A 19,855-nucleotide genomic window follows, 5' to 3' on the forward strand; every position below is an offset into this window, starting at 1 on the left:
AAGAGATAAATCCTCCTGAGACTTGCTTTTATGCGTGAAGATTTGCTCCCCAAGCATTTTATCTCCATCTGAGCTGTATTCCATCTTTTTCTTTCAGACAACTTGAGTGAAATGCTGAGAGTGTGGACTACTCAAGATCCAGCTGCCATTGTTCCACTTCGCAAGCAGCTCAGGTAGAACAGAAATAAGAGAACTTGACCCTGGCTTTGAAACTTTGAGTAAATTGCTCAGTGGGTCATTGATAAATCTGCTAATTGTTGATATATTCCAAAGTGACATCATGCATAAGTAAGTGAATAGCACTAGCAGTAATATTTCATTGTCTTATTATGTTCATGAATCTTTAATGCTACAATGCACCATTACCATTGATAATAATGCAGTAACTTCCTGTTTCTACCCCACAATGACCTTGCTATTTGTTCATTGTAAAATATGTATGAAATATATATCTCTTTCTGCTCAGTACCCTTGATACCATCGGAGTCATCTTCTCTAAACTGGGTCACCTGATAGACCCCTACCTATCACTTTTCCTGGGCATCATTATGTGTGCAGTTGCCAGCTACAACACACTCCTCTTGCAGCGTAATGAAGTAAGTATTCTGAAATGGAGTAAGTTCATTTGATTTGACTGAAGTGATGGTTTGTGTCTGTCAGAGTGTCAGCTGAGTCTGAATATGGACGCAGAATGGCCATGAGACACAAATGAATTTGATTGCAAAGTAGTTTGAAGGCCATTTCTAAATATTGTAAAGTAAGTCCATCATCAGATAGAGCAAAATAAAAGCTTTGCTACACTACCTCACTTGTTACATAACAAGGAATATTCTTGAAGTTATTAAAGATATCCAATATGTTCATATTGTTTTCTTTGTTTTTAGCAGCTTTGATTGCCAATATCTCAAATCGGCACAAATGGAGTTCATTCATTTTGCAATCAAACTTGTCAAATATTTTCTAGCTCAAATTGATACTGTGTATGCCATATATTTACGAGTCTAAATTTTTGCGAATCAGGACTTCCCGACAATTTCATGAGTGGTTAAATTCGCAATTGTGGAGTACAGTACTGATTGCAGAAATGTATGCGTGCACATCATATTCATGTCGGGATCAGAGTGAATATTTTCATAATGTTTTTAAATTTGCGAATAGCTCCCAACTCATGAATAGCACCAAACTCGCAAAATTTGAGAAAATTAAAGCATCGCGTATATACGGCATGTACAGTAATCAATGTAATCAGTGATTGGAAGTAACTATTCAGTATATACCCGTTAACCTTCTATATAAAATATATCAAATAATGCAAACATTGTAATCTTGAAATGCACATTTGTAAATACCAAAGGGTAGAAACATCAAGATTCATATAACTCAAGAATGCCAAGATAGCATGGAAGTTCCTATTTCAAAAAGACCCTTAAAGACCCAGTAGCATGGGGATAGCATGGAGAACTAGAATTGGAGTTGACTGTTACTGATGAGCATGTGCTTCAGTGCACATATTCACTGATGGGTGCAATACAGAGGATTTAGAAGGAACCATGGTGGCCAGTGAATGAAGAGCAATTCTGTCAGACCACCCATGTTTCCCATTCTACCTGGTCTCTTAAGTTACGTTTCCTCCACATCCAATACCATTGTTTTCCCACCACAGCTGGTACCATTCTGCATCACACAACTGAAGAATCTTCGTCAGACAGGAATCTGCCGTCTGATTGAGTTCTTTGAACGGTTTGAAGAGTATCCCTTCACCGCCCGTGAAGTGGAGACCATTTTTGAAGCAGTGGTCTTTCCTCAGGTTGGGAAGCTGAGTAGTGACAGCTCCACTGGCCCCACCCCTGTCTTGAGACTTGCTCGCTGCTGGAGTCAGAATGTAAGGTAGGGCAGCGAGTTCTTTTATCATCCGTTTTCTATCATTACCGGAGAATTCGGACATTGAATTGATTCATAGATTTAATTTACAGTGCAATCTAAGTGCTAATACCAGCATTTGCTCCTATTCTTTAATTGGGATAATATCACACTGAAGTATTTTGCATTTTTCTTATCTAATGAAGTAGCGAGTGTAGAGCACTATGATCCTTTTCTGTAGCCCCAACGAGAGTGCAAGAAATTCTTGGTTGATGTTTAATCTTTGTCCTTTAGCTAGAATGTCCAACCCCAAAAATGAATAGTTATATGTTTTTAGTAAAGAACTTTGCCGGTAGATAAAATGTGAAATGCATGCCTCATGGCTTACATGCTACTTCATTTCTAGATACCGTCCCCTCCTCATCAAGCCACACCCAGATGACAGAAATCTGACACTCCTACATCAGGCAATGACTCTCCTGACCATGCCCAAGGTTGGGAGCACAGTGGTTGCTATGGTGATGGAGATTGTTGAAAACCTCCTGACACAAGAGGAAGAAGAGGAGGGAGAAATGGATGAAGAGAAGGATGGGTGTGATTTCATTCCAGGGGTGTCTTTAGACTGTGTTGAAGAGGGGCCCAATGAGGGTAAGTGTATCAAGGACATTGACATCATTTGGGATATTGACTCAGGAAATATGACATGCATATTCTTTTGGGGAAATGTGATGTAAACTGAGCATACAAGCATGTTTCTACACAATTAATATTTGTAGTATAGTCCATAGTGTTGCATTTCTGAAAGTTGAAACTGGTTTTAAAATGGAAAAAAATGATCTCAATTGTCCTTCAGAACATCAGTGAATCACAGAATTGAATGCATTTGTGCAATTACAGGTGTACATACATTTGCACTCCCTAGAATTGCAGCATGCCTGGTCATACATAACCAAATGTAAGTGGAATGCTGGGATATGGCTACTTCAAATGTTGAGTTTCTATAAAGCAAGTCTGAGAACCATTATCTATTTTAAGCTCCCATGGTGTCATCAGCATGACTGCTGTTGTGAATGCTGGTAGAGTCACATAAATCAGGTGGTCAGAGGTTGCTCACATGTTGCTTTCCATACAGCGAAACTCGGCATTGGAACTCGCATGCTGCTGCCGTATGTCCCTGTGATTTTGAGCCACTTGAAATCAGCCATACAGATCAAGCAGGTTCCTGCAGTGAAGGCTGCACCTGTTCTTCTGGTCAAAGAACTTGGTATCCTCTACAAGTGAGTCATTCCTCCAGTAACTTTATACGTCCCTTCCATCCCTTTCTCTATGTATCTATCTATCTGTCTGTCTGTCTCTGTCTGTCTGTCTATCGCATCCTCTGTCTATTTAGTTATCTATCCAGCTGTGTGCAGTACTTTTGTATCTCAGTTCAATCTTTCTTTTATCCCTTCTCTTATTCCTTGTCCATCCTTATCAAGTTAAAATTCATTCCTAGAAGGCCTGTGGAGCGTGGATTTGTAAAAATGCTGGAATTTGTAAAATCATCAGGATTTATAAAAACGCTAGGATTTGTTATAAAATGTCTGGCCGGGATTTGTAAAAATGCCAGGAAATGTAAATTCTCTCACCGGGAAATGTTAAAAACGTTCAATTTTGCCAGGAAATGAAAAAATCATGTACTTCAACAGTATTACGTACTGATGGTATATAGATGAACTTGATGTCTAACAAAATTGTTCATGAACCTTTACTGTTTTCATTTTCTTGTAAACCCCACAACAGATTTGAAGCCTCAGAGTCCCTAAACTCTGGAATTTGTTATCTTCTGTCAAACCGAAAAAAGAGAGAGCTAAATTCATGCTATGAAGACATTAATGACTGAAATAGCGCGTTTGATTATGGCCGATTCATGGATGCCCTGATTTTTTGATTTTTTTTTTTTTGGGGGGGGGGGGATTTTCCACATTTTCAGCATCTTCTTGAAAAAGCTCTGATGGCTTTTCACCAAACTTGGTAGATAGCATCTTTATGGTGAAATGATCTTAATTTGTTAAAATGAGTCCCTCCCTCTCCACCAAAGAGGGAGTGGGGCAGGGGGAATTGAAGCCTCACAGTCCCTTAACCCTAACTAGGCCGGGGGGGGGGGGGGGGGCCTCCGAGGCCCCCCCCTCGACGTTTCGCGCGATGTATCGCTATCGCGAGAAGCTATCACCGCAACGTTTCATGACTTTTTTCTTTCGAGTCTCCCGCATCTTTTGACACCAAATTTGCGATGCCCAGGTGCGCGGTTCCGAAGTTGCGCATAAATATGCACGTACATGTCAGACCAAAAATTGCTCAAAAACGTGAATTTGTGTACAATTTCAATGCAAACTGTGTTTACAGGGAAATTTCATAAAAGCATGATTATTTTGGGGTTTTATTGATTAAAATCAATTAATAACGCATTTTCTTGTTCGGAACAATGTCACAGACAAATTTCATCGAAAAAACAATGGAAAACATAAAGTCGAAAAAACAAAGAAATACATAAGAAATTCAAAAAACAATAAAATACTTAGGAAATTTTTTCTGATTGCGCAATTTTTTTCTCTTACATTTGCTAAGGACACTAAAAAGAATATTTACACAAAAAATGTGCCTGTTTTGAGCTTTATCTAGTGATTTATACCAAATTGTCTGATTTCATGCATCATTATGCATAAATTAGCATAATTTAATGTAAATGATAATTTTTGAAAAAATTAACTTCATGGTACTTTAGATTACATCATAGGCAATGCGTGTGCCAATTTTCGTCGCGATCGCGCGGTCGACGGCCGAGATCCGGAGGGGGGGCCTGGGAGGCCGGCTCTATCATCTACCTGAATAGCCCGGCCTAGTTAGGGTTAACTCTGGAATATCTGATCTTCTTCTGTCGAACCAAAACAGATGGAGCTAAGTTAGTGCTATGAAGATATTTAATGACTAAAATTTCATGTTTACTTATTCATACCGCAAATGTATATTGCACAGAAAACAACCATTGCTGTTTTCACCTGACATCTTTTCTCTCTGGCTTCTCTACAGGATTAGTGTCTTTGCTCAAGCCTCTGAGCTCTGCTCATCACTGATTGGTCTCCTCCTACCCTATCTTCAGAAATCCTCATCAGTGCCACAGGTACACTTTGCTCCTCATTGTGGCATATGGTATGATATTTTGAAACTCTTGCTAATAAAAGCTCGCATCTTGTCACATTGATGGCATCATGTGTCAAATTCCACCCTTTTGTTTATATTACACACATATGTTGCAGTGTGTTGCAAATGGATGTGTTAGGATCTGTTGGTAAAGCATGAATAAAGGAGTAGTTCAGACTTTTTAATGACATTAGACTATTTATCTCAAAACGAAATAGCTGCAAGAACGTGACTTTGCTATTGAAGTATTGACCTAATTTGTTGCACAATGCTGAAATTTGAATCACCTACCCATTTTGACTTCAGTTATGTGAAGGATCTACATACAACCCATCTTCACTGTCCCCATACACGCAGGTTACGCAAGGAGAGAATTTTAAAGCTATGTGTATTTTGTTTGAATGCATTCTTTCAATATCCCTGCAGGGTACAGATGTTGAGATCCTCACCACAGTGAGGAATCTTATGAAGCTCGTGGATGATCCTAGTCAATTCCTGAGGTACAATTCCCTGTCCATTTCTACCAAATCTGGTTCTCAATATTGACTAGTGTGCCAAAGAGAACAAAGTAGCATGGCTTTAACAATCATTTTCATTCATTTCATTTATTTCCAAATTGTCGTAATATAAGATACAAAGAACAAAGGTGAAAACATAACATTACATTGGATCACAGCATATACACACACACACACCAAAAAAAAGAGGTACTGCATGTATTTAGAGAGGGGGGGGGGGGGTGAAATTCTAAGAGAGAATGTGGAGGATCCAGCAGAGAACATTAGCCCTTCTATGGCTTTGCTCTCACTTGAGATTTTAGAATACTCTCAAGAGAGGGAGAGAGAAAAAAAACAGCAACAAACAGGCAAACTATGGCAGATAGATGAAAGATACTGCAGACAATGAATAGTATTTGGTCAAATTTTAGTGGATACTAAAGTATCCTTTATATTTGTGTTTAAGATCCAACAATCCAGCAGTCATTAACCATAATATAGATTTCTGAAATGTAATAGTGATGTGATACATTAAGAATTATGGCAGTAAGTGTCCATTCTTCATTGCAAAGGAATATAAAACAAACAAGCTGATTCTTTTTCGTGGGAAATATATAGCTAAATAAATAATGCAGAAGAAAGGAAAAGAAAGGAAGATAAAGCATGTAGGCAATGGGGAGGGGTGAAAAAAATGTAGCGGAGGTGAGAGAAGGCAGGAAGAAAGAGTATAAAACACATCTTCTGCAAACAATATATGCCTATCTTATTCTTTCCATTTAATTTTAAACTTGTCAATCTTTTTATATCTATGATTATATCTTTTATTCTGCTTTGTTTGTGTATGTGTATGTGTTTCACCAAGGAAGATAATATCATACACAGTTTATGTTTTTTATCTCAAACTATTGATAGAGGAAAATATGAAAAATGATACACCATACAATACTTTTCCCTGGTGATTACTAAGCTGATTAAATCATGTGATGACTGATTGTTCTACTTTCCCGTGGTACTTAGTGTACTGTCAAGACTCCTGTACCGTCTCACATCAGAACCAGCCCGAATGGTCCTGGTCCAAGTCTTCTCCGCCATGGCAACACGGGATCCATCTCTTGATGAGATCACTCGCACAGTGGCGCGTCTCAATGCTAGGGACAAGAAGCACTTAGGGGAGCCAGACTATGAGCTGCGGCTCAAGGCATTCAAACGGGCCAATCAGAAGTTAGCAGAGGAGGACAGTCTGGACCTTCGCTTCTTTTCTCCAATAATCCACAACTGTTTCTACTTTATTCTGAAGGTGAGCAGAGAATGAATGTGTTACGGCAGTTTACATGTTGTTGTGACATGGGACAAGGTTTGGTCGAGACATTCGGTATAGATAAGTGCAGTTTTGCCCAATAAACGAGATCATTTCAACTGATTGACAAATTGCCCTACATCGACGTGAATATGCACCGAATTAATCAGTGTTTAGTAGTAGCCATGATAAAAATCATGGGCATATATACTCGCACAGGATTCCATCCTTCTGATCAACGGACAAGCATCTTATCCACTAGTTGTTTATTGTTGAGCCCATCGGAGGTGCAGGGAGACTAAGGCCCCCATCTTACTAGGAAGGCGACCGTGGCGACCATGGCGATCTGTGACGATTTAACAAATCATGGCGCGATCGCCTTCCGTCTCCATTTTTGGCCTCCGAGGCAATTACACTACGGTTTCTCTACGCTCAACCTGCGCTGTAGGCGATTGTGCCATGATAATGCTACGATGCTACCACGTTTTTGCCACTTTTCCAAGCCGACGAGACGCGCTGCTTCTGCGATCAAAGCAATTGTTTTGCGATATTCATACACTTATCCAGACCTCGCTACAACAGTGATACGATCAGAGCGACAGTGATACATTCATGCCAGGCTCATGCTACGATCCCAAGCGATCAGGGTATGAAATTGGTTTCATGATTAAATTTCTTCAAGCAGATGTCAGTGTCAAACCAACATGGATATGCAGAATATAGTTTTACTCTTACATCTTAGTATTCTAGAACACACCAATTAGAACCTGATGTGAAATTCCACTATTAGTTAAGTCCTCCATTCAGTTAAAAGGGTAAAATGTGTATATAATATCATAGAACCGGCTTACGAGCAAACTACAAATCGTATCCTACAATGAGACAATTTTATGACGATATATTTGAAAAAAAAATACAACTTAATTTACTTTCATTGATTTGCAATGGTATATTATGACAAACAAACAACTTTAACAGAGTAGATTCGTACTGAGTGTACATGAAAAAAAAATGAATTTTATACGCTTTTCTCCATGTCCACCTTCCTGGTCTGTTCATCACATTCTTTCATTCATGGTTGGTTCCTGCTGTAAAAGTGGTAATTTTCATGGGCGATGGGGGCCGCGTTCGATGCACTTGAGTTACGCCTAATGCGTTGCTACCCCGTCAGAGTTACGAATGTGGTGCTTTTAATGCGTTCGTGAGGTGATTGTGATACGCTCTAAAACCACGGCGACCTCGCTACGGAAGTTTTGGACATGTTCAAAACTTCCGTAGCGAGGTCGCCGACCATGGCGATGGTGGCGACCCTCCGAGCTTCTGAACCGCTCAAGATACGATGGAGAAGATTTAAAGCGATGAATCCATGATCCGCCGCGCTTTGTCGATTTTTTATGATGGTAGCGGAATCGCCGTCTAGTGAGATGGGGGTATAAGGGATCGCCTGTCCGTCGTTGCAACCGTCAGTGTGCATGCATTAAAATATAGCAAGTCGATACCTACTGTACAAGTGTGCTTGCAGCTGCTGCTTTGATTTTTATTCATAGACTGGACCTGATAATTCAGAAGCAAGAAGCATTGAACGTAGGCATGTCATTAAAATGCAAGAGTAGAGTGACAAAATTTGCACATGGGCTCTATATACTCTGTAAGTCTATATGCCGTAGTTATTTCTTAGTCTTCTCTTCACAGAAATCGCATCCAAACTGTAGATATTTCATTGGCATATGCTGTGAAAGCAAAGTCTCCTTTAACCATGGCAGTCCATTTAAAGTAAGACTGCTGATGATGTCACTGAAGCCCTCACCAGGTTTCTGTTGTCTCTGCAGATGTTGATGTCTTAAATTTCTAACAAGAATTGTATTTAGTACTGTGCATCAGATTTCATGAATTATTGTAACTCTGTTACAATATTAGTACCTGGGTAACTCTATGAAAAAATTATGAAGTTAAAAGATTTTTTTTTTCATACATATAATATCACTTGATTAAACCCACAGATAGAAGATATGTCAATGAGAGACAATGCCAGTCATCTCTTGACAGAGGTGATCAGCAAACTTTGCAGGAGCGGCCGTGAAACAGCAGCTTTCGTTACTGTCATAGAGCACACTTTCATCCCAGCATTGAGGGACGGAGTGAGAGCAAAGACAGAGGTCAGCCCCTTTCTTTGCTATTGTGGTTGTATAATTCAGTCCTAAGAGCATGCTCATAACTTTGGCCTTTCGGTTGTTTTGAATCATAGACACAATTCATTCATTGATGTTAATAGTACATCACAGAAATGTGAGCGTATGAAAAAAAAAGAAATTAAGTGGATTCTATCCCCTCATTGGGAGAAATGCAAGAGGCATAATATATCTTGACTTATGATTCACCCATCTGTCTATCAGTCTATTTATTTTCTTTGATAACTCATAAAATTGAGCAGATAGATTGGGTTATCGAATACGGATATCATTGTTATGAAGCAATTATTTGACAAGTGTCCTTTATAAGCATCAAGATCTCATAATGTTTGTACGTCAGTCAATTTGTGAAAACCAAGAATTGAATTGTACTTAAAGAAGTACTACACAAAATAATAACTTCAGAAACATAAATAACAGTAATAAAATATATCAGTGGTATGAGTTAGCTATGACTTTGCATATATGTGAGTGTCCTATGCCTCAAAATTTTGCCACAATGTACTCCGTCTTGTACGTGAAGCTTGGTCCAGTTTAAGATCCCATTTCTCCAATGGCAATAATGCTACTCAGTCAAGGCCACTATCAAAGTGATATAATGTTGTTTCTTGTCTATCAATGCATTCAAAATATATATACACATATCACAGGCTGCACGACACGAGACAGTTGCCATTTTGTCTCAGCTGGTGAAGGCTTTCCCGGAGCATCCTCACTTTGCAACCATGTCAGTACTCCTTGACAAGGATGTCGAGGTTGACTTCTTTGAGAACATTAGACACATCCAGGTAAGATTCAAAGCTGTTTATTTTCTTTGTCCAGTGTCAAGTGGAATTTAGATCTTTTCTTGTAAGAAATATAATCCATTGTTGGTTGATCAAAACCTCACAATATATAACGCCTCATTGAACTTATTTTTTGATACATAATCTATTTGTTACCTTTCCCAGCACCACCGTCGCATGAGGGCACTGCGCCGCCTCTCCAAGCACTGCCAAGAGGGGGCGCTTTCCGCCAAGGCCATCCAGCATTTTCTGCTCCCTAGTGCAACCTCCATGATCTTTGACCCAGAGGTCGCCAAGAACATGAACCTCGTCGTGGAAGCCATAGCAGCTGTGGGGGCCATGACTAGAGTGTTGCCATGGCAACAGTATCTCCGTCTCCTGACCCAATACCTCAGGCTTCTGATGAAGAGTTTGGAGTACCAGAAGATTGCTGTCAGGTCAGTGATATATTCACACAGGATCAAATGAAATCAACTGGAAAACTCTTTACAGACATAAAGGCACACAGTCATGTTCGTGGAACTAGTGTTTGTTACAGAAAAAGTGGATATTTTTGCGGTGTTGAAATTTTTTGCACATTTCGCGCAACCTGAAACTAGCGCGAAAATAAAAGCACACGAATATTTTTGCTTGCCATATGTTCCAGTAGTTGATGTCTTGATTCTGCGATATTAAAAACATGCGAAACTCTTCTTACCCGACCAAGCGTGAAAAATTAGTCGTGCGAAAATATCCACTTTTACAGTATTTCGTTTTGTGTTGGGTTTTTTTTTTTTTTTACTTCATAGGGCATTGTTACACCCAGAATTGATGATTGTCACCAGACTATATGATATTGTCTACATTACACTACACTGTCTATCAAACACAACAAATTCCATTTTATTGTTATTTTGCTTGTTTCTTTTTCATCATATCTTTGCAAAATACTGGGATAATAATTGCTTGAATTTTATATCTTATTATTGTTGTAGTGTTGTAGGTTTTGCTAATTTTTAGGTGTTTTGCTAACAAAATAGTGTTTGTCATAATTGTTATGTGTGTTTTTATTTTTTCTTGTTTCAGATTGATTGTAGCTGTCTTGGATGCATTTCACTTCGACCTCTCACTGTCAAAGGGACTTGATGAGAAGTCTAGCTATCGTAAGTAGTGCAGCTGTGTTTTGGTTAAAGAACACATTTCTGCCTTACTATGATAAACAAGCAGAGAAAATTGCTTTGAAGTTTGAGTATTTCCTTCTTTTTTTTTTTTTTTGGCTGTAGAAGTCATTTAACTTCAGTTTGGCAGTTAACTTTCATCTAGAATGTTCTGTATGCTTATAAATTTTATTATCTGATAATTTTCTTGTCTCAAACTTGTCCAATGTTATATATCAAATTTATATATCCATTTACATGCATGCTTTTGCCTAGTCATATATACGTGTACAGCAACCTATTTTACTTGGCATTTTTTAGGTGGAAAAGCAGACATATAGGTACACCTTTCTGCCGAATAGTTGATAGCAATGTATGAGTGATTGTTCAAGCACAAGGGCATATCTATGTTGAGACACACCCTTTTGCCCAAATTGGTCAAACAATATACCCTTCTACTGATTCATGTGGCAAAGTGGTGTTTTAACTTAGCCCTTCTGCCCAATTTCCAAGCACTCTCTTTAATATGTATTCATTTGGCAAAAGGGTATACTTATGTGTCTGGCTATATGCCCTTCTACCAAATTAATAAATGCTCTGGTAAATTCATGGGTGTTTATCCAGAAATGCCTTTATGTCAAATCACAAAGGTATTGGAAATTGGATAAAATTGTGAGAAAATATAACTGCCTGTAGTTGTTGTTAGTAGTTGAGTATTGTTTTGTTTTATTGTACTTTGTTTTTGTAAGAAGATGATTAATTTGATGGCCAAGACTAGGAAGCGATTGGATACCTTAGTCAGGGCTCGACACTAACGGTGGCCCGGTGGCCCAGGGCCACCAAAAACGCAAGTTGGGCCACCAAATTTTCAGAAATGAAGAATTTGGTGCCCTGATCGGGCCACCAACAAAGGTCGGATGTTTGCCTTTGGGCCACCAAAAATAAAAGTTAGTGTGGAGCCCTGCCTTAGTTGATGAAGCTGTGTTTCTATACTAAGCTCAATATCCATGAAGCCAAATAAGACTCGGGAGAATGCCAAAGTATATTATGTATTATGTATTATGTATTATGAGTGTGAGGTTTTGATTTCTAAACTTAATGCATTCTCATGCTAAACATGCACAGCTACAACAAAACATGCATAGCTACAACTTACAAAGTCACAAGAGGTTGGTGCTATTCAAACTTTTAGGCATAGCTGCAAGAATGTCACTTACAGTATTTACTTGTGCTGTCTGGCATCAGTATTTCAAACAAGCAGAAGTGATTTATATCAGAAATTGTTTGTGTTTTGTTTATTTTCTGCAGTAGGATCAGGGATAGAGTCAGGGAGCAAGGAGCTTCAAGGGAAGACATATGACACTGTAGTGGCAGGAGAAGAGGAGGAGGAGAAAGATGATATTGATGATGATGGCAAAGACGGAGATGAAGACGGAATACATGAGGGAGAGGAAACTGGTGCTGACAGTGGCATTGAGGATGAGAAGGACAAGGAAGATGAGAAAGGCATCGCCATGGCAACCAGAATTCATCGCACCATTGCCCGCAGCATCCTACCTCAGCTGCACAAGATCATTACAAAGAAGGTAGGCTATCAGTTTCTGGACTGAAAATCTCAAGTGTGCACTTTTCATCATAATTCTTGTAGCCAGCATCATGCCTTTCTCGGTCAGTGAGAATCATTGTTGTGATATAATCAATATACACTGATTTTTTTTAATGTTATTTTGCAATGTACAGTATATACAACTTCTGTGTTGTGTTTTGTTTATACGTCCTGCTATTTAATGTACATATTTTCATCAATATTATTCAGGGCTCCATAGAAGACCACTACTTATTGATGAATTGACTACCCTGAAAAAAAGATTATGAATAAATAAATAGATAAATTGATTAATTGATTAATCAATTAATAAGTAAATGAATAAATAAATACATACATACATAAATACATAAATAGATAAATACATGAATTAATAAATATGTTTAGTGTCCTTTCTAATCTATGAAATGAGATGTGACAGAGACATCACTGGGTATGTGACAAGCCAAGTCAAGAACCACAATACCTGGTTAGTCAACAATTTTATATGCAAGATTAGAGCAAAGAATCATCTCAGTCTGAGATAGCCATTTAATCTTGGTGTGTAAATGATAGAAACATAATTCTCCTGCTATGAAAAAAAACGCTAAATGCAACTGTCTTAGTCTGGGTATTACAACGATAGCACAGGAAGTACTTCAACTTTCTATGTAGAATAACTAAATAATCAGACTCTATTTACAAAAGTTACTGTGATAATGTCCGAGCAACATTTTACGAGGACCATTTCTACAATCAGGGTAAAAAAAAAGTGACCTCGACGTTACCCGGACATTGTTGCATAACAAGGCTCTGTTAAACAGGGATGTAGATTTATATACATTGTACAGGCAGTCTATACAGCCACACACTTGTGTCTGTACCATCCAACCACACAAATTGTACCTGTTTGTATCAACTGTTCACTGTTGCATCTAAGGGTTGAAGCAGATCAGTGCATGTAGCAGAAACGTACATGAGGAGAGCTCACATCTGTGTGGTTTGGTCACATACTTCCTCACAAGTATTGGCCTGGAAGAAGTCACTGTTGGGGGTGAAGAGCTGTAGAGGTGTTGTTGCATGCTTCTTAATTTAACATAAGGCCTCTATAATTGTGTCTAGGTAATGGAGCATTAGTTGCTCATTGACCAGTGAGACTCTGTGTGCCAAAAATCCTAATCCTGGGGGAAATTAACTTTGGGGTGACATTTGTCTGTGTTTCCTTGATAACGGACTTGCTGTGGCAAGCAGTCTCTCGCCAATGAGCAGGCAAGAAGGACCTTGTACTGTCTCTTGTCGTCAATGCCTTTCAAGAGCACCTGGCGCTGTTCCCTTTGTTCAAGTGTCCATTCTCCTTTGGGAACAAACTTACACCTGTCTGATGATAGTTAATGAATAGTTCATCTGGGACTTCATCTTGTTTCATGTTTCATGCAACGCCCAATCCTCAGCCAGAATTCCCCCCTTCCCCCTATCTGCTCAAAATCGTCGGCTTTGTTTTGATGCATTCAGTGTCCTTTCGCTTATCAAGTCCCATCCTTTTGAGCAGTGACCTTGCCCATGTCTTGTCCAGAGAGATTGGCTCTGCCAAATATGAGCATTTTTGTTCTTAGGGAGACCACTAATGCTAGCAAGCACAATTTTGTGCCAAACTGGACCTCCTGTCTGCTGGATGCCAAGTATGTACGCTTTCACGTCGTGGTTGTACTTTGTCAAGCAAAAGTGGTCAACTGACTTAAGCATGACAACTCTTGCTAATTGCTTTGATGCAGGCAGCTCTCACACCATGCATGGTGCTTTTGGATTTTGGGCTGACTAGAACGTTAGGAAACTTTATACATGCAGCTGTTCCATTTTCAGCTGCAAACCACCCAGTTTGGGCCCTCAATTCTGCTGAGTAGACACCATACATGCCCTGCTTATTACCAACCTTGCTGTCATCACGCTTGTGAGATGCTTCTTTAGTGCCACCTCCCAAGGCCTTCACTGCTTCAGTAATGGCCCTCATACTTGCTGGTTGCGGACCATGAGTAGCACTGTCAGTAGCCTTTGGTAATAATAGCTGGTCTTGTTCACCCCTGGCCCCCTCGGTGGGCTTGTGAGCCTAAAATAGTTGTACATCATAATGCATTCCATCTCACTAAATCACAACCACAGAAAACTGTGGTCTGGTCTAACTAAAAAAATATGTGTAAACAAATTAAAACATCCTATATTCAGAAAGATTCAATTTAATAAGTTAAGCACAAAATCACTAAAACTGGAACATCATTAATGTTTTTACATGATCAATGCATTTTATTAGCTTGAAATATATAGTTATTTATTACAGCTTTTCCTGCATAGAAGAAATCAATTTTTATAAATATGAATTGTAAAAATCAAGAACAAATTCATTAACATGAAAATACATGTAGGCACAAAATCACTAAAACTGGAACATCATTAATGTTTTTTCATATGATCAATGCATTTTATTAACTTGTAATTATATGATTATTAATTACAGTTCCTGCAAGGAAGAAATCAATTTTTATTAATATGAATTTTAAAAATTAAGAACAAATTCATAAACAAGAAAATAGGCAGTACAAGAATATAGAAATCTCCAAACTTACTTTGCTCTTCTGATCTCTTAAGGGCTTCCACCCACCCTAGACCTTGCTTACATTTCTTCCTTTCTCATTGCTAGTATTCCAGATTACTCCACTGTGTTAACATTTACAAACTCTCTCAACTTTGTATTCTAACACCCATACTGCTTCATGAAAATATCTCATATAAGTCACATATTACATACAAGTTATCTTTTGCTTATAAGATAGCAAACGTATTATACAAATAGTGAATGGTCACGAGTGCAGTAGTACGAAATTTTGCACAAGGTGAAAGATAGAGGCGCTCTATTCAACGAGGCGAAGCCAAGTTGAATAGTGCGCCTCATCTTTCACCAAGTGCGAAATCTCATTCCATTGCACGAGTAAAGACCATACACTATTTGTTTTATACAACACCTCGAACGTCAACGAATTTGGTACTTACAGATTCTTGAATTTAGCACAAAAATGGCGACCATTTTCCGTGAAAGACGAATGAGTAGCCTCACAGTCGCAGTCACCGTGTATGTATATGTTAACGTGTACGTACGTTTGCGAAACGAAGTTGTTTACAAAAAATAGTGACAAAAGTACGCGCTTGTAAGCGCGCTTGTAGTTGTTAAGTGCGCGCGGCACATGTTTGTTTATTGTGACATCAGAGCGCTTGGAATAGAACATTTGATCGAACCAAAATTGCACGCTGAGACAGCCAGAGCGTGCAATAGAACCTTTCCCTAAATGTCACGTGATGGGCAATCGACCAATCGGATAGCTGCATTCTAAATAGGTGTTGTATAAAAAATTATAAGTAAAGATGAAAGGGACTATAATTTTAATATGCATGTACGTCACTGGGTAATATTTTGAGGCTACCCTTGGAGCTTGTGAAAATTAACTGTTCCACATCATCTCTTTTAGCTATATACTTCTAATTTCTTGTTATTGTTTTTAGTAGAGAATAGCAAAATCAGTATCTTTCACAAGATTATACATTTAAAAGAACAGACTTCTACAAAGGCAATCATGAACATGTGCACTTGGTGCTGATCAATGTCAGAAGTGACTGAAAGCCTCAAATTTTCTTATGTCCCACCTCTACCATCTTCAAACTTCTGTTGAAACCACGTAGACAAGAAGCGAAGGAGAGCACAAGAAAGCAAGAAACAGAATGGCGGAAGACGAGGAAGTCCTGAGGGTTCCCATAGCTCTGGCTGTCATCAAACTCCTTCAGGCTTTACCAAAAGAAACCATGAACCAAAACCTGTTCAGGTGAGTGGTCAACTGGAAATGGCTGTGTAGTTTTATATTCATTCTCACATGATACTGCCTGTGTGAGTACGAATCCATCCAGGGGCATATCCTTATGGTCTACTAATACACATATCTTCAATTTGAAGGTTGCAGTTACCAGATTACTTCTACTTACTTTGTCTAATGCCAGCTCAGTGTGCTACCTTGAAGAAACTTACCGTGTGCTTAGTTTTCTTCCCCAACATCTTAAAGTGGGAACATTTGTTTGATGAAAATGTCACAGAGAATAACTGTCACTGTTTTCATTTAAAGGTTGATACCTTAATATACTGACCACTTTAACAGCACATATACGTCATTGCTTTGGGCTTTCTTTCACTTCTCAGTGTCCTGTTAAAGGTGTGTCAGATGCTGCGTAGCAGGGCCATGGATGTCCGGAGTGTCACCCGGGAAACCCTAGTGAAGATCCTGGACTCCCTTGGTGTGGGGTACTTTGGTCTGATCCTGAAACAGTTGAGGAGCAGCCTAACCAGGGGTTACCAGGTGTGTCACCAGTACACAAGTCTTGCAATAAACATAGACAAATACTGGCCTTTTAGCAGCAGGTCTGAGTAGTCAGGATGGTGAAGACAGCTGGGATTCAGATCATGATATTGATTCCTATTGATACTGAAGATTGATATGAATAAATTGATATTTCTCTCTCTTCTTCTTGACTAATTTAATGAGATTTTCTCATTCAGGCATTTTAAAGCTCTTAATAGTTGATGTCGAGACTGCAGCAGTGTGAAGTATGAATGTTTCATTTACTCCAGATGATGAAATGGTACCTTAACATATTCTCTGAGCATCACCATAAAAGTCATCCATCAAAGTTCCAAATGCTAATCTGTGTTCTGCTCATTGACTCATGGGTCCAATAGGAAAAATGTTTTCTTGGAGAAGCATAGTATGCAATTATTTTGGTATATATGTGCAGCGGTTAACACCATTGGTCATAGTCCCAATGATGTGTACAAATTGAGTAGTGTTTACATTGTTTGTGTAGTTTATGAATGCTGCAAATCTGAATGATTTAGTAGGCTTTGTATAGTGATGACAGTAAACACATTTGACTGATCTCTGTGAGGTGAACCAGACAGTTAGTACATGCATATTGGCGAATAATAGTTGTAAGCACTTATCTTTCATGCTTGCAAAGCAGGGAGCATTTTAACAGGTTAACCTCGGATGGTTTTCATGGACAGAATAGCAGAGGAAGAAAAGAAGGTACAGGTGAAAGTGTTGACCTGTAATAAACAAATGTGTATGAAATACATTGTTCTCCCTCTAGCTTCATGTACTGGGATTCACTGTACACATGCTACTGAAGAACATGGCCCCAAGACTCAGGCCGGGAGACCTAGACAGCTGTTTGGAGTCTCTCCTACAGGTGACACTATTCAAGTGTGCCATTCTAGCACTTTACTCTTTAGCCCTGTCATCACCAACATTTCAACATTGTAATACTATATTATTTCACTGCGTGTCCTTACAAAACAAAGTGAGAAACCCGTGCAGTTTGCACGCGCCAGTTCGTTCATGATTGCTAGAAGCGTCAGACGTAACACTTTTACGCTGGGATATTTGAAGAATTTACAATAGTCTTGTCCGGAGGTGTAACAGAGCTAACCTTACTTTTGTGATGATTCTGTTGTATGGACCTTAATTAATAACTTGAGTACCATATCATGAGATATATGGGAATACAAATCAGAAATCAAGTCGATTTAGCTTCAGTATAGTGCGATGAAATAAGATGGAAATAGGTAAAGATCACAGGCAAACAGTAAAGTACAAAGAACTTTTGAAGCGTACGAAGGCAATTTATAGTCACATGTACTTGTACACAGACTTTATGAGCAAAATAATGCTCCTTCCTTCACAGCGTGAAGGAGTAAAGAGTAAAGCACCAGACTGGCTCATTATCACTAAATTCTCACAAAATGTTTGCCTAAGTACTGTATGAATGGGACACCAAGAATTTAACATGTAAGTATCAACAGCACCCTTACTCTGTGACTCAGAATGGGTGAGGTGGTAATGTCAGCAATACTTGTGAACTCTTCCTCCATGTACAATGTATGTACCAATACTCTTTAAACCAACAATCACACAAAGAAATGATTTTCACACAAGGAAAATGTACAAATTCACTCCATCATGATTGTAGTTCAACATTTGATCAGTGCTACTTTGACTTTATATTTCTGTCTGAACACGCTTTCTTCGTTACATGGGAAACAACAACAAAAAAAGAATGAAACTTTGTGATATTTTACTTTGTTACCACAATGCTTCAATTATTATCTTACAATATCTCTTCACCTTTTCCTACAGATCTTCAATCAAGAGCTATTTGGTGCTGTCTCAGAAGAGAAGGAAGTGGAGGGTATTGTGGGTAAACTGCCTGAGGCCAGGAGTATCAAGGCATATGACTGCTATGAGATGGTGTCAAAGGTCGTAGGTCAAGGGTCCATTACCAAAATGATCACACCATTGAAGGAGGTAATGTATGAAAGGGTTTCATGGCAAGGACTTAATATATTCTATACACCACTCAAAGACATCCAACTAGGATGTTTTGAGGGGGTTTAGTTCCCCATGTTTTGTTCTTTAGCCAAAAGGAGAAAGTGATGATTTTTAGATGAAAAGTAAAAATTTCTTCAGTCTTATGCTGTATGTTTTATGTGCCATTCAACCACTTCAGAACTTCAGTGTGTTTTTTGCCTGCATGATATGTTTTCAATGTCCATTGGTTTGTTTTGTAGTCTGCGGGGGTTAGCAGCCTTTGCTGTTGTTATCCTAGAGATCCAAACAATCTGGTGTAAAGAGATTGCAATTTGGCTCTTTTTCTTCTGCAAAGGTACTTGACACATCCCACAGTCACCGTACGTCAAACAGAGTGAGGGAAACTCTCCGTCGATGTGCTATTGGTCTCCAGGAGAATGCTGGGATTACTCAAGAGGCTTTGCTCATCTTCATCCATGGTCTGACATCAGAGACCCTTCCACTTATGAACAAGACAAGCAAGTAAGAATGGCTGATTGGTCTTTTTATTGACCCGTTGAGGACAAGTCCCGAGTATACTCATGCAAGTGTCTTTGGGAATTGCATGTTGTAGGAATATCAGCCCATCCTCAATGTTTTAACTCTCTCTCTCTCTCTCTCTCTCTCTTTCTCTGTCTTTCTCTGTCTTTCTCTCTCTTTGTTCTCATTGGTTACCTCTGTTCTCTGATGAAAATCTGCTGGAGATTGTACACTAGGTACAAGTGTGAAATAATTTCCCTTACTTTATAATTCCTGGCTATTTTGTATGTCATATTCGTGGGTCTTTTTTTTTTTATGAATTATGACTTATCAATTTCCATTTTTTTGAAGGCTCATGGCCAAATGTAAATATGTGTCACCATTTGGAATGCTTGTGCACAGCACCAGT

The 19,855-nt window shown here is 38.9% G+C and overlaps 1 protein-coding gene across 1 annotated transcript in view; it reads left to right on the forward strand.

Moving 5' to 3' along the window:
* Positions 1–19,855, forward strand: part of LOC140228798 (small subunit processome component 20 homolog) — a 121,814-nt gene that overhangs the window by 83,656 nt on the left and 18,303 nt on the right. Inside the window, exons 25-42 of the mRNA XM_072309071.1 lie at positions 137–173; positions 467–596; positions 1,664–1,887; positions 2,267–2,508; positions 2,993–3,137; positions 4,930–5,020; positions 5,467–5,540; positions 6,555–6,834; positions 8,835–8,990; positions 9,674–9,811; positions 9,974–10,245; positions 10,874–10,952; positions 12,252–12,530; positions 16,256–16,395; positions 16,764–16,920; positions 17,711–17,809; positions 18,757–18,924; positions 19,283–19,449. Coding sequence (XP_072165172.1) covers positions 137–173; positions 467–596; positions 1,664–1,887; positions 2,267–2,508; positions 2,993–3,137; positions 4,930–5,020; positions 5,467–5,540; positions 6,555–6,834; positions 8,835–8,990; positions 9,674–9,811; positions 9,974–10,245; positions 10,874–10,952; positions 12,252–12,530; positions 16,256–16,395; positions 16,764–16,920; positions 17,711–17,809; positions 18,757–18,924; positions 19,283–19,449 — 2,878 coding nt within the window. The remainder of the gene's footprint in view (positions 1–136; positions 174–466; positions 597–1,663; positions 1,888–2,266; positions 2,509–2,992; positions 3,138–4,929; positions 5,021–5,466; positions 5,541–6,554; positions 6,835–8,834; positions 8,991–9,673; positions 9,812–9,973; positions 10,246–10,873; positions 10,953–12,251; positions 12,531–16,255; positions 16,396–16,763; positions 16,921–17,710; positions 17,810–18,756; positions 18,925–19,282; positions 19,450–19,855) is intronic.

This window comes from Diadema setosum, chromosome 5 (assembly GCF_964275005.1).
Source record: "Diadema setosum chromosome 5, eeDiaSeto1, whole genome shotgun sequence".
In the NCBI taxonomy this organism is placed as follows: Eukaryota; Metazoa; Echinodermata; class Echinoidea; order Diadematoida; family Diadematidae; genus Diadema; species Diadema setosum.